The sequence below is a fragment of the Oryx dammah genome, unplaced genomic scaffold (assembly GCF_014754425.2).
Source record: "Oryx dammah isolate SB20612 unplaced genomic scaffold, SCBI_Odam_1.1 HiC_scaffold_10, whole genome shotgun sequence".
Classification (NCBI taxonomy): domain Eukaryota; kingdom Metazoa; phylum Chordata; class Mammalia; order Artiodactyla; family Bovidae; genus Oryx; species Oryx dammah.
In genome coordinates, this window is record NW_024070194.1 from 9,903,074 (window position 1) to 9,916,910 (window position 13,837).

A 13,837-nucleotide genomic window follows, 5' to 3' on the forward strand; every position below is an offset into this window, starting at 1 on the left:
ATTCCATCACCTCCACTAGCTTTGTTCGTAGTGATGCTTTCTAAGGCCCACTTGACTTCAAGTTCCAGGATGTCTGGCTCTAGGTGAGTGATCACACCATCGTGATTATCTGGGTTGTGAAGATCTTTTTTGTATAGTTCTTCCGTGTATTCTTGCCACTTCTTCTTAATATCTTCTGCTTCTGTTAGGTCCATACAATTTCTGTCCTTTATCAAGCCCATCTTTGCATGAAATGTTCCCTTGGTATCTCTAATTTTCTTGAAGAGATCTCTAGTCTTTCCCATTCTGTTGTTTTCCTCTATTTCTTTGCATTGATCTTAGCTGGATTTTTTCTTTGTGTGATCTTAGTTGGATTTTTTTTTTGCCTCTCTGAGCCTGTTCTTCACTTGTCTTGATCTAATAAACTCCTACAACTCAGAGTATTAATATCAAGTGAGATAATACATGTGAAAATGCCTGATACTGTAACATATTAACCCTCAAAATATACTTAGGAAAGAGAGCTCAGCAATCCCCTTCAGAGCTCGTGTTCTCCTTAGTAAAGCAACTCTGCACAGAGGGCACTAGGAAAGGAAGTAGCTGCATGTCCAGAGATCACAAGTCAGGCTCATTCTTCTACTTGAGGCCCCAGCTGGGGTCAAGAAACCCGAATTTGAGTTCAGAATCAATGTGGCTGAATCTGGGGCCTCAGTTACATCATTCATCAAAGCAGGATGCTGGCTGAGACAAATGCTGAGGGATAAAGAGTAGCTACCCCATACACGTGCATGGGGCTGGATAGTGACCCTCTGATGGCCTCCATCTTATCAGGAATAAACATCCAAACCCCATCCCATAGACCACATGGCCCTGCATGCCCCTGTCTCACCCCTCTGACCTCACTGCCACCTACTCTGTCCTTCAAACACTCTATTCCAGGAACAGTGACTGTCCTTCTAGCAAGTCAAACTTTTGTTCTTGCCTCTGGGCGTTAGTTCTTGTTGTTCCTTCAGGTTGGAATGGGTATTGTCCATGCCTTCCACCTGGCTGGCTTCTTGTTATTCATTTCAAAAGTCATCTTTTCCAGGGCAGGCACAGATCACTCTGTGTAGAGCTGTATTTCCCCCATCACCACACACACACTGCTCTCAACCTTATTGCTCTGCTTTATCTTTTTTTTTAATGAAAAAAAAATTTTTTTTTGTCTGCATCAAGTCTTAGTTGCAGCACATGGGCTCTTGGTCAAGGTGCACAGGCTTTTCTAACTAGAGAGAAGTTGCTTAGTTGCTCTGGGGCATGTAGGATCTTAGTTCCCCAACTAGGAATCACTCATGCCCCCTGCAGTGGAAGCATGGAGTCTTAACCTCTGGATCACCTGAGAAATCCCCTTTTTCATTTTGTATTAGTAAGTTCAGGATGTTATTACCTCCTCCAGAAAAGCTTCCTTGGACATCCCAGAAGAACTGACTGTTTCTCCTTCCTCCTGTGTCTGCAGGCTGTGTACTTCCTTCTGCCATAATATTTTCAACGTTGTTTGCTTGTGGGCTCGACTGGCCCCCCGAGTGGCCTGCCAGAGCTGTGTCTGGTTCCATCTTTAAACCCCTGACAACCAGCTCAGTACCTGGCACGTAGCAGGTGTCCAACAAAAATTTACTCCCTACGCCACCTGCCTCTCCCCTGGCATTGGATTCTAGAATAAACACAGCACAGAGTCAATGGTTCACAATACCATCATCAAGGCTACAGATGGAGGATGTTGTTTTTTAAAAAGAGAACAGTCTCTGGTCCAAAGGACAGTTTATTTAAAACAAACGTGACAAAGTGGAGGAAGGAGGGAGAACAATTCTAACATAAAAGCACATAGGAAGCATCTCAATTTAAGGAAAAAAAAAAAGAGCAATGGAGGAAGCTATTGTCTCATACATATACAAACTGCTGACCTCAATCGATTATGTACATCCAAACTTTATAAAATAGCATTTCAAGTCAGCACTTAAGCCAGTGTTATTAGTTTTTGTTACAAAAAGTTAAAGCTACAAACTTCACATTTTTAAGTTGTACGTCTGCAACAGCATTTAAGCTTTTTTTTTTTTCCAAGTTGGTCCGAGTGCAAGCTGGTGGAAGAGATTTTCTTCCCCCCCCCTCAAACACAAAAAAAGTACATCAATTCCAAATACAATGACTATAATCCTGATGAAAACACAGACACAGTGCTTAAGAAAGGATGGGATGACAGGATGTGCACTGGGCAGGAACAATTTTCAGGTAAAAAAAAAGGAGCTGCAGTCTTTAGAGGCAACATGGTATGCTAGAAAGGGCACTGGAAGAAAAGACCTGGATGTGAACTCTGGCTCTGCTGTATTCTAGTTACCTGACCTTGAGCAACAGACTTTACCTCTCGGAGCCTCGGTTTCCTTTTCCGTAAAATGAGGACAAAGACACCTGTATCTCTCAGAGATATTAAGTTTTAGTAGATGTGAGGCTGTTCAGACTATCTTCTTCTTCTTGAGTGAGATCTGGTACTTTGCATCTTTCAAGGAATTTGTCTGTTATATTTAAGTTGTTCATAAAATTGTTACTAGCCTTTTAGTATCTATAGGGTCTATACTGGTGTCACCTCTCTCATTCCTGATACCAGTAAGTGCTATTGAGTTTGAAATGGTATAATAAATTGCTGGCAGCAGGTGCTAAGTAAATGTTTCCTGGATCAGAACCTACAGCTTCAAGGAATCAAGGCCATAGTTCTTAAGTTGCTTCAGAGTACTGGTTCTGTCTGTATGTATCTATTTATCCATCACACCAAACATTTATCCACCAGTCCATCTATCTGTCTATCAACTGGTGGCTGGGAGAACAGACAAGGAAAAATAAAAATAGAAATTTGCTGCAAAATTTACTGATGAGGAAGCAATAAAGATATTCCTGGAGGATCTGAGATTTTTAAAAGACACCGTTAGGTCTGGGTCATTGTTTATTAGGGGAGAACAAGTGAGAGGCCCAGAGTTCCGTGGAAGCTGGAGTCACAAATGATTGAAGCTCAGGGCTCTACAGGAAGCCAGCTGACCTATCATGAATTTAGTATCCAAGGAGAAAAATGGCTAGGATTGACTTCTCTGCCTTCCTGGCATAAGAAAACAAACACACCTTGTCAGAAAATCTGTCTCATCCAAAATAAATTGACTTCTGGCCAAAGGGCTCTGTCTAGCTCAGCTGGAGAGCGATGCGCTTTTTGGACCAGCATGGTGGACGCACACAAGGAGCTGGAACAAAATAAACTTCAGATCAAGGCTCATCACCCGAGAATATTTATGGGGAAAAACTGAACCTTCTGTTACTTGGATCTAGCTTAGGAAGGGAGAAAATGGGCATTCCTCTCCTGTCTGGCCAAGTGCAAAATCCTTTAAAAAAACAAGAGAGAGAGGGGGAGGGAGGGAGAGAGGGAAACTGAGGCAGGACTGTTAATTAGCACAGCAGATGGTATAGGGAAATTCAGGCTCCATACTTGGTTTTTTAACTCACTTGACTGTCAGACTTGACTGATTCAGTGGTTTCCCAACCTAAAAATGCGAGCCTGGGTTTTTTTAGTCTGTGCAAGAAAAGCGGTCACTTCATTTTTAAGAAGGCTGGTTGGATAAACAACAAGGTCTCACTGTATAGCACAGGGAACTATATTCAATATCCTGCGATAAAATACAGTGGGAAAGCGTATGAAAAAGCATGTGTAACTGAGTCACTTCACTAACAGCAGAACCAAAAAAACACTGTAAATCAACTATATGTGAATAAAATAAAATTTTAAAAAAGACTTGTGGTTTTCCTATTCCCTGTAAATACTGGTCCCACATGGTGATGCTATGAATCCTGATTCTATCACTTACTAGGTGTACCACCTACGGAAAGAACTTTTCTCTCTGAACTTGCTTCATCCTCTATGAAATGGAGATAAAATACTTAATTCACAGAGTTATTGGGGAGGTTGGAGCTGACATAAAGAGCCTACCTACCTAGCTCAGTGCCTGGCATATAGTAAGTGGTCATGATTGCTAGCTGCCCTTTATTATTATAGCAGGATCCTCAAATTGTCCTCTGTTCTCTGTATCTGCCAAGTAGCTGCATAACTGGCGAAGCCCTGCAGACAAGCAATGGCCTCTTGCCTTTTCAATAACTTGCTGTCACTGCAAAGAACAGAATCTGGCCACAGAAGAGGAACATCCCTGACTTTCCACTGATTCCCAGGTTTGGGCAGCAAGAGCAACAATGGAGTCAAATTACAGTATCCTTAGGTGCGACCCAGTCACGGCTCCCCTATCTGAGCGGAAGAGGTTCTAAAAAATAAAAAGGCAGTTGCCTTTCCCAACTGTCTGCTCTCGGCCATGTGACTAAGGGACACGTGGCCTCGAGCCAAAGCTGCAGAGGGATGGCTCAGTGCTGTCTGTTGCAAAACCCTACGGCCTGCTTTAGGCTCTGCGTCTACCTGTGGATGCTCGTGGGCTACTTGGCAGATGCTGTAGAGCTTGTGGGATGGCTGAAACGGAATGATCTTGGCTCCCTGTGGGAATCTCTTCACAGCCAGTCGCCTACTGAAGAGACAAAGGCAGGCAAGCTCCCATTAGCAGGGTTCCCTGGAACCTTACCAAAATGGACGTGAGTGTCTTCCTTCAGAGAAGGGGCTGCTTAGCCCAGTGAAGCAGGAGTGAAGGGCTCCACCATCCAGTCCCAGTGCTTCCTTTCATTTGCTTCATGATTTGGGCCATGTCACTTCCCTGCTCTGGGCTGCCATCAGGCCAGATGATATCTACATGGTCCCTTCCAGCTTTGGCATCCTACACATCTGGGTTGAGTCTCCTGGAGGACAAATCTTGGTCTGATATTCATTTACCCTTTCCAGACTCCAAGCAGAAAAATGAAAAAAGAAAAGAGTCACATGTTTGAATGTGGTCACAAAAGCAACGCCCCTTACCCTTGTCTGTAAGGAACATGGAGCAAAATGCCACGGGTGTCACCTTCACGTGAATGACGAGAACTTGGAAAGCCTTTTCGCCTTTTGCGGACTGAATGCAGCCCCACTTTGCCGGGAGTTCCGGGTAGGCTTGTGCGCTCGCTTGGATCACGTCTCCTCTTAAGGCACTGGGCAGTGTCTGTGCTGTGACTCTAGGCAGTTGGGAGAGTGGAGGTGGATGAAAGGTGTTGAGACTGCAAAGGCCAAGCTCGCAAGGAGGGCGCCAGGCTTCTCCTGGGACTCAGAAAGCCAATGCAAACTGTCTTTCCCAGGACATCACTAATAGCTCTGGAAGCCAGGGGTGGCCCGCGTAAGGCTGAAAGCGTGGCGAAGGAACTGACCCCGACTTCATCTGTTCAGCACAGCCCAGCCAGAGGGTGAGGCCGGCTCCAGGGGGTGGAGGAGGCTGGCTCCAGGGGGTGGAGGGCCGCCACAGCCTCCTGGTGTCCTCTGCCCTCGTGTTCCATAGTACCGTCATCTTACAGAAAAGAGGCAACTGTTTTAAAACTGTACCTGTACAGAGATGCCACCACACCACGTGGGGAATCTAGTTATAATTTATATATATATGTGCATATTTATATTTTTAAAAAAAAAAGTCTTCCAGAAAGAACCACTGAAAGCTACTGGGAGAAGAAAAACAAAGAGACCACGTGACACTTTCCCAGCTCTCACTCGACGAGGAGTCTCTGGTTCTGGGGTGGGAAAGTCTGAGGTTCAAAGCGCCCACCTGAGTCCTGGGAAATGATATATACCTGTCCACTTCAAATACACACGGCGGGGTGGCGTGCTGACTGGCTCTGCAGCCTTGGCTGCTGGTGCACCTTCTTGGTTCCTGAGTTCACAGAGGGGGCTCTGGAGAGACGAGGGAGGCGAGCTGGAGGGGCGAGTGAGCCGGAGTTCACTGGCGGCCTGGGGCTGGGCCGCCCTCAGAAGTTCTGCTGCCGCCGCTTCTTGGCCTCAATGGCGTCCAGGATGGGCTGCCGCTTCGACTGGTACTTCTGCCGGATCTCCTCAATCTCCTGCTCCATCATGGGGTCCAGGGCCAGGAGCCTCTTCTGAAGGTCTTCCACTGTCCAACTCTTCAGCTACGAGAGAGGCAGACAGCACAGTCACAACAAGGCCCGGGTCAGTGGCTTCTGGAAACAACCTATCCTAGGAAGAGGTCGTCTTTTTGGTGGGGGGAGGGGGCTGCGCCACTTGGCTTGTGGGATCTTAGTTCCCTGACCGGGGACTGACCAGCACCCTTGGCTCTGAACACTGGAACACCAGGGAAATCCCCCTCGGAAAGGGTTCTAAGTGCTAATCTCTGATTTACTGTTCCTTGACCAGGAACCTAATGAATAAGACTTTCACCTCCCCTCTCTCTTGTAAGTTAATTACACTGGATTCATGGTTAGGGCACTAATATAACAGTAACTTGGCATATAATCAGCAGAACGGCTCCCTCCTAGTTCTCATCCTACCCATAAGATGGGTGTGTGCACGGTGGCCATGTCTCCTGGATGCTACTCCAGGAGGACAGCTGCTCTCCCCACCATCCCGCCTCCACACACTGTCTTGGCAATGGCACACTGGTCCTCGCTGGCATTTACTGGGGGCACCACTCTAAGTAAGGACTTGTGTCTCAGGAATACAGACACAAACCCTGAGTGCGGGTGGGGGGTGGGGGGTAGTTGGAGAAGCCCTGAAACTTCTAAGATGAAGTTTCCATCAGGCAGAGAGAGAAAAAAAAGAGGACCTAATATCTACGTTAATAACAAAGGCAAACGTTTCCCCAGTGCTCTCCACGTACCAGACACTTGAGTGCTTGAAGTATATTAATATTATACATCCATTAATTCAATCCTCATGACAATTCTGTGATTTCAGTGTATTATTATCCCTACATTACAGATGAACAAGCCAAGAAGAGGGTGGCTTGATGACCTGCCCAATGTCTCATGGGCAAGAAGTGGAAAAGTCAAGGGACTTTCCTGGTCATCCAGGGGTTGGGACTTTGCCTTCCAAGGTAGTAGGGTGTGGGTTCGATCCCTGGTTGGGGGAGCTAGAATCCCATGTTTCTCAACTAAAAAACCAAAACATAAAAATAGAAGCAATAGTATAACACCTTCAATAAAGGCTTAAAAAAAAAAAGGTCCACATCAAAAAAATCTTTGGAAAAAAAGAAGTAGCAGAGTCAAGATTCAAACCCAGAGTCCCTACTCTTAACCAGCACTGGAAGAAGGCAGATTTGCAGAGCATGGGCTTGAGAACCCACTCAACCTGTGTCGGAAACATGGTTCCGCCTTGTGCAGATGCTGTGGGACTCCAGCCAGTGACCAGTCTCTTCGGGGTTCCTCACCTACGGAAGTGGAACCACAGGGCCTCACCCTGTTTATTGTAAGAATTAAATGAGACCGGGGTTGCTAGGTTGCTGGCACAGCACCTGGAGCCCCATGTGCTTCAAGATGGCAGTGCGTATGACAACACACGCTCCTGGCCACGGCCGGGGGGCACCATCTCCCACCTGTGTCTGCAGCTGCTGGGCACGTGCCCTCGTGGCCGTGGCGTCTGTATGGAGTGTTCACTGCATCAGAGCGAGGCCAGGCCAGGCGCGCAGGGGCGGGAATGAGTGCCAACATTCTCCACAGCAGGTGGCGAGAGATTCTGTGAGCTCACGGCCAGCTGACAGGCGCCGTGTTTCAGGAAAAAAAGGTTCACTCAAGCGTCACAGGAGATTTATAGACTCATCGGCTTCCCCGGCCCCTTCCTGAGGCCTCAGAAGGGGAGGGGGGTCGAAAGGTGGGTGAAGGAACCTCTTTCTGTCCCCTCTCCCTTTAGAGGGTGGAGTGGGAAGCGCTCCAGTGGCCTCGGCAGAAATGGCTTAATGACCAGTCACCACAGGAATGTCCCTTGGCCCGCTTCAGGGAGGTGGTCTGAGACGTGAGAAAAGCCTCATAGTTCAAGACGAAAGGTTCTTTGTGAAGCGAGAATGAAAAGACTCGAGAGGGTGGGGGAATGCTGGAAAGTCGGGCTGAAAACCTCCATCTTGCTTCCAGCCTGTGTGGCTTTATACCATCTCGGAGGTTGGTATTCTTGGCCCAGGGACACCCCAGAAAGCGATGCTTGCCTAGTCTTTAGCTGTTTTTTGGAGCCCTTCTCCAAAGAGAGGACACCTCAAACCTAAAACTGGATGTTACTAACAGCTCAGGACAGATCCTAACTCTGCACTGGCTGTGTCGCCTTGGACAAATAACTTGACCTCTTTGAGCCTCACTTTTCTCCTCTGGAAAACAGATAATACCAGTTCCTCCACCCTTGGGCTGAAATGAGAATTAGATGAGTTCATAATAGGTGTGGCACTCACAGTGCAGGACTTCATTGTCGCATGTATCTGGTGGATAGTTAGCATGTCACAAATGGTAGCTATCAATGTTATTAATAACTGTAATTTTTGTTGCTGTTAATATTATCATTATTAACAATATTATTAGAAAGTCTCTAACCTCCCATCATGACTTGGTGACTAAACAACAACAAATCTCTTATCAATAAGCTGTTCCTACAATCTCTGATCCAAACCAGTCAAACAAGTGAAAATGAAACTGTACTACTCTATTTTGCGTTAACAGTGCCTAAGGGCTGGGGCTTTCCCACAATTCCTGTTAAAACAAGTCTTTATAGTTTAATAAAACAGGTTTCATCCATCCATTTATCAAACATTCACTGAATACCTACTATAGGCTAGGCCCTGTCCAAGGCACAGAGGACACTTCAGTGAAAACAAAGACAAAAACTCCCCAAATCGTTGCCCTTGTGAAATTTACATTTTAGTAAAGAGACAGACATACAGCAAATAACATAGTAAATTAGTAAATAACTCAGATTAGACGGTGATACAAAAAATAAAAGAAAAACATACAGTGAAGAGAGGGGAGTTGGGAATTGGGGTGGGAGGCTTACTTCTGGTCCATCCATTCAGATAAAAACTCAGTGGTAGGACTTCCCTGGTGGTCCAGGGGCTAAGACTGAGCTCCCAACGCAGGAGGCCTGGATTCAACCCCTGGTCAGGGAACTAGATCCCACATGCTCAAACTATGAAGATTTCTCATATGGTAACTTAAGACCCAGAGCAGCCAAATAAATAAATAAAAACGAACAAGTATTCTTTTAAAAAGAAATGAAAAAGAAAAGAAAGAAAGTTGATGGAACTGCACTGGCTTGCCAGCTTGTCCTGCCACTTTAGGGAGCCCCTCCTCCCTCTAGGCCTCAGTTTCCTTGCCTGTAAGAAAGGGCTGCCTAGATGATCTTAAAGGGTCTTTTGAAATTCATTGTTTCTCAAAGTACAACCCATGGGTCACCTGCATCAGAATCACTTGCTGAAAATGCAGACTCCTGTGTCCCTAGTCAGAGCTACTTCAGGCCCCCTGGGAGGGGTGGGGCAGGGCTTCAGACGCTAACGATGCTCTTCGGTGTTCCTTATAAGCCGTCAAGTGGGATAAGCCCGACCCTACATCTTCCTTCTCGTTTTCCTGCCAGTGAAATTCTCACAGTCATTGGTGGCTGGGTGGGTGTGCGTGTGTCTGGTTGAGGCGTCTAGGTTTCCAATGTCTTTGGGGATCTTTTGCCCTTGATTCTAATCTTTGGGCAACAACAAACACCCTGACTTTATTTCAGCCAGCTTCAGACTGCTCTAAGTCCCTGGGAGCTTAAAGTTACACCTGACCTATTAGAACACGCCCAGCCAGTCACACCATCCAGATACGGATTTTTCTGAAAATGAGCTCAAGAGAATGGCTTTATGGCTCCGAGTATAGCATTTCACTGTCGTGGTCCTTGGTGGCATAAATAAATTTCAAATGGGCTTCCTGAAGTAAAAGTTCTGTGGCAGCCAGCATCCTAGGAGAGTAAATGCTCACACTGATCACACAGGCAGCTTGAGGGGTTCTCACTGGCTAAAAGGAGGGTCACCATTTAGCATCTCCTTTCTACCCTGCAACCCCCACAATTCTACCTTTAGACCAGAATTCTCCTCTGAACTCCAGACTCACACACCCCAATCAGATCCTGCCAGCTATCTCAGCCCCTCAACACATCCAGACCAAAAGTCTTGAGACCTACCCTTCCCTCACCTCCGAACCTCTTCTCCTTCCTCCCCAGTCTTCCCTGTCTCTGGAATGGTGCCCCCATCCTCCCAGATGCTCAAAATCATCCCTGATTCTCCCCTTTCTGTCACCACCTCTCTGCGCACATCCAATCCTTTGATCTCTGAAATACTCGTAAGACTCAAATCCAACCATTTCTTTCATCTCTGCCTTCAACCCTTCAATTCAGGCCACCAACATCTGCTGCTGCTGCTGCTAAGTCGCTTCAGTCATGTCCGACTCTGTGCGACCCCATGGACTGCAGCCCACCAGGCTCCCCAGTCCCTGGGATGCTCCAGGCAAGAACACTGGAGTGGGTTGCCATTTCCTTCTCCAATGCATGAAAGTGAAAAGTGAAAATGAAGTCTCTCAGTCGTGCCCAACTCTTAGCGACCCCATGGACTGCAGCCTACCAGGCTCCTCCGTCCATGGGATTTTCCAGGCAAGAGTACTGGAGTGGGGTGCCATTGCCTTCTCTGCAACATCTCCTAGCCACAAACAAAAATACAAAAATGAGCTGCCCTTATGTTGCCTACTACACTTAGAAAAAAATCCAACAATTCACCAGGGTCTACAATGGCTCTACACCTCTGGCCCATCGTCCCCTCCAACTTCCTTACCTGCTGCTGCCCAGGACCCTCTAGCTAAGCTTTATTTTAGATTGTCAGATATATTTTTCTGGCCTCAAAGGCTATGCAGCTAACGATCCTTCTGCCTGGATGGCTTGTCCCCGGGTCTTCCTTATCCTTTAGGCCTCAGCTCAGGGGTGAACTCCTCAGAGAACTCGAGCAAGCCTTCTCTGACCATCTCATCCAGAACAGCTGCTGGAGGAGTGGGTGGGTTTAGGGGAAGGGCAGTGGCTTTGAGTCAGGTGGCCCTTGAGAGCTGGACGGCCCCGGACAAGTCTCTGCTACGTGCCTCACCTGTCTTTTTCAAAGGAGGACAACAGGATTTTCCCGAGGGCAGCTGTGAGGCTTAGAGGGGCCGGTCAAGTACAGAACATAGTGTCTGGTGCACACGGAAAGAAAGAGGGCAAGTGGGAGCTGCCACGTTAAATCTTTAAAAAAAAAAAAATGGACCAAATAGGTTAGTAAAAGAAATAGTGGCTGCTGTTGTAAGAACTGAGCTTGATGAGCTCAGTGTGGCACAGGACACACACCCCACTCACAGACGCATCTCCAGTGAGCTTGGTGCATGCGTGCATGCGTGTGAAGTCGCTTCAGTCCTGTTTGACTCTTTGTGACCCTAATGGACTGCAGCCCGCTAGGCTCCTCTATCCAAGGGATTCTCCAGGCAAGAATACTAGAGTGGGTTGCCATGCCCTCCTCCAGGGGATCTTCCTCACCCAGGGATGGAACCCAAGTCTCTTATGTCTCCAGCATTGGCAAACAGGCTCTTTACCACTAGCACCACCTGGGAAGCCAAAACTCTGTGGGAGAAACCCCAAATCAGATGGACCTGGCTTGTTTCTTTGGGGCCGGAGGACAGCCAAGTCCTCAGCTTCCAAGCATCAGGACGCATCCATGAGGCTGACGGGAAGTGACTTCTTCTCAAACGGCCTTAGCAGCTCTGAGATTCTGAATGACACTGTGTTGATGTCAGTTGCACAAGTGGCCTCAAGAACAACCGAGAAGATCTGGCTGGTGTTTCACCACACGCGACAAGTCACAGAGATTACAATGACAATGAGCAGAGTCACTGGAATCAGCAGAGTCAGGCTAAACTGAGCATATCAGCATGTACGGCAGAGTTCCTTCCTGCCTCTGCAATGAGGCCCATAGTGAACACACAACCCAAGGTACAGGGTGTGGGCCTGTTTCTAAGTCCTCCTCTGTGGCTACTAGAAACTCTCACCTTAGAAATCTATCGCGAGAATGGTGTCACAATATGTCCCTAAAAAAGAAACTCAAGCACATCATCTTTTCAGGACAGGTAAGTCAGGCTGATGTCCTGGTACGGGTGATGTTTTACTGTGGCCAAGAACCATGAAAGAACACACCTTTGGAATGTGCAAGATGACAAGGAAGCTTGACAGAGGCTAAAAGTTGGAGGAAGCAATCAGGATGCCACTCCAAATTTTATTTATTTATTGGATTGTGCTGGGTTTTATTTGTGAAACGTGGGTCTTCGATCATTGCGGCATGTGGGATCTAGTTCTCTGACGGGGATGGAACCCAGGCCTCCTGCAATGGGAGTGCAGAGTCTCAGCCACTGGACTGCTAGGGAAGTCCCTACTCCATATCTTTAACACCCTCCCCTAGACGGTTAGCCAAAGTGCAACAGAGAAAACACATAAACATCAGGCAAAAGGCATTGAAGACACTGATTTAGATCCACCAAAGACAGGTAGCCTTTCTTGATGTGACCTTGTCTCCATCTAGGGGTGGATTCAAGACTGGAGACTGGGGACTTTAGTAAGATAAGATTCTTGGATGATGCAGTCACCTCTCAGCAGGTGAGTGAGAAGATAGTGATGCATAAGAGCAAGGATGCTGACAAGTAAATGGCAGCTTGTGTGGATTAAGCAAGCACTGGGCCGTTCAATTTCAAAAGATCTTGCTCCTTAAATAAGCCTTGTGAGAATTTTAAGTGACTGCCTCCGATTCAAATTATTGTCATGCCAAATCACGCTTCCACCTTATATAAAATCTTCCTCATGCCTCTCCAATAAGGAAGAAAAGTGGCAAAACTGTTACCAGTAAATTAGTTCTGCAATCCCATTCTGAGTTTATGATGACTTCGAATCAATACATGGAACTGTTACCAGAATTCTAGCCAAAGGAGACATGACTGCACGTGTATAAGACATTTACGAAGAGTCCTGGAATGAAACGCAGACTTTGAGCCTGGGTGAGACCAATAAATCCGGCTCCACGCAGGGATGGTGATAGAATGGCAAGAGCTTTGACAGGGGTCAGAAGATTGGCCTCAGATAACCTGCAGACTGCATCCAAAGAGCCTCCCACTCAGAGAGGGCTCAGTATCAACTGTGTGTGTGCGAGTGAAGGATTAATTTGACAAATGGTATAAACAAAAAGTGGGCTTTCCAGGTGGCTCAGCGGTACAGAATCTGCCTGCAATACAGGAGATCCAGGCTTGATCCCTGGATCAAGAAGATTCCCCTGGAGAAGGAACTGGCAACCCACTCCAGTATTCTTGCCTGGATTCCATGGACCGAGAAGTCTGGCGGGCTTCAGTCCATGGGGTGGCAAAGAGTGGATATGACTTAGAGACTAAACAATAACAAAATAGAAAGACAATGTTTCTTTAAATAATGGGGTTTTACTATAGTATATAGTACTTGCATTCTCTTAGTTATTTGTGATTTTCTCAAAGTCTTCCTTAAACTTCCATGACAAAATGGAATTTTGAAGTAGTACTTTCACATGCTTAGAATTTATTCCAGCTCTGTTCTGGCATGAACTTGCACAGCTTACTCTGAAAATCACAATGCACCTGCTTTTTTCTTGTTGGTTTGGTTTGGTTCTGTGAGTTTTATAATAGTTGTTGGCCAAAGGTAGTCAGGTTTTGACCAAACCCAGATTTTCCCCGGACTTTATAAATGGGGCTTTTCACAGCAAAAACCCAAAAAGAAATTTCATACCCCAAATATAAAAGAATAATGGATCTCAAGATGTACTGCATTGCTAATATTTAACATTATAACTTTATAAAGATGTAGTGAGTACCAGCTCTGTGTCAGACACTTGTGCTTGGCTTGGACTGGGCAGGA

General features: G+C 46.5%; 1 protein-coding gene across 1 annotated transcript in view; it reads right to left on the bottom strand.

The window, feature by feature from the left end:
- Positions 1 to 1,759: 1,759 nt before the first annotated feature.
- Positions 1,760 to 13,837, bottom strand: part of STK4 (serine/threonine kinase 4) — a 94,622-nt gene continuing 82,544 nt past the window's right edge. Inside the window, exon 11 of the mRNA XM_040248944.1 lies at positions 1,760 to 6,066. Within this exon, the coding sequence (XP_040104878.1) occupies positions 5,908 to 6,066 (159 nt within the window). The 3' untranslated portion in view covers positions 1,760 to 5,907. The remainder of the gene's footprint in view (positions 6,067 to 13,837) is intronic.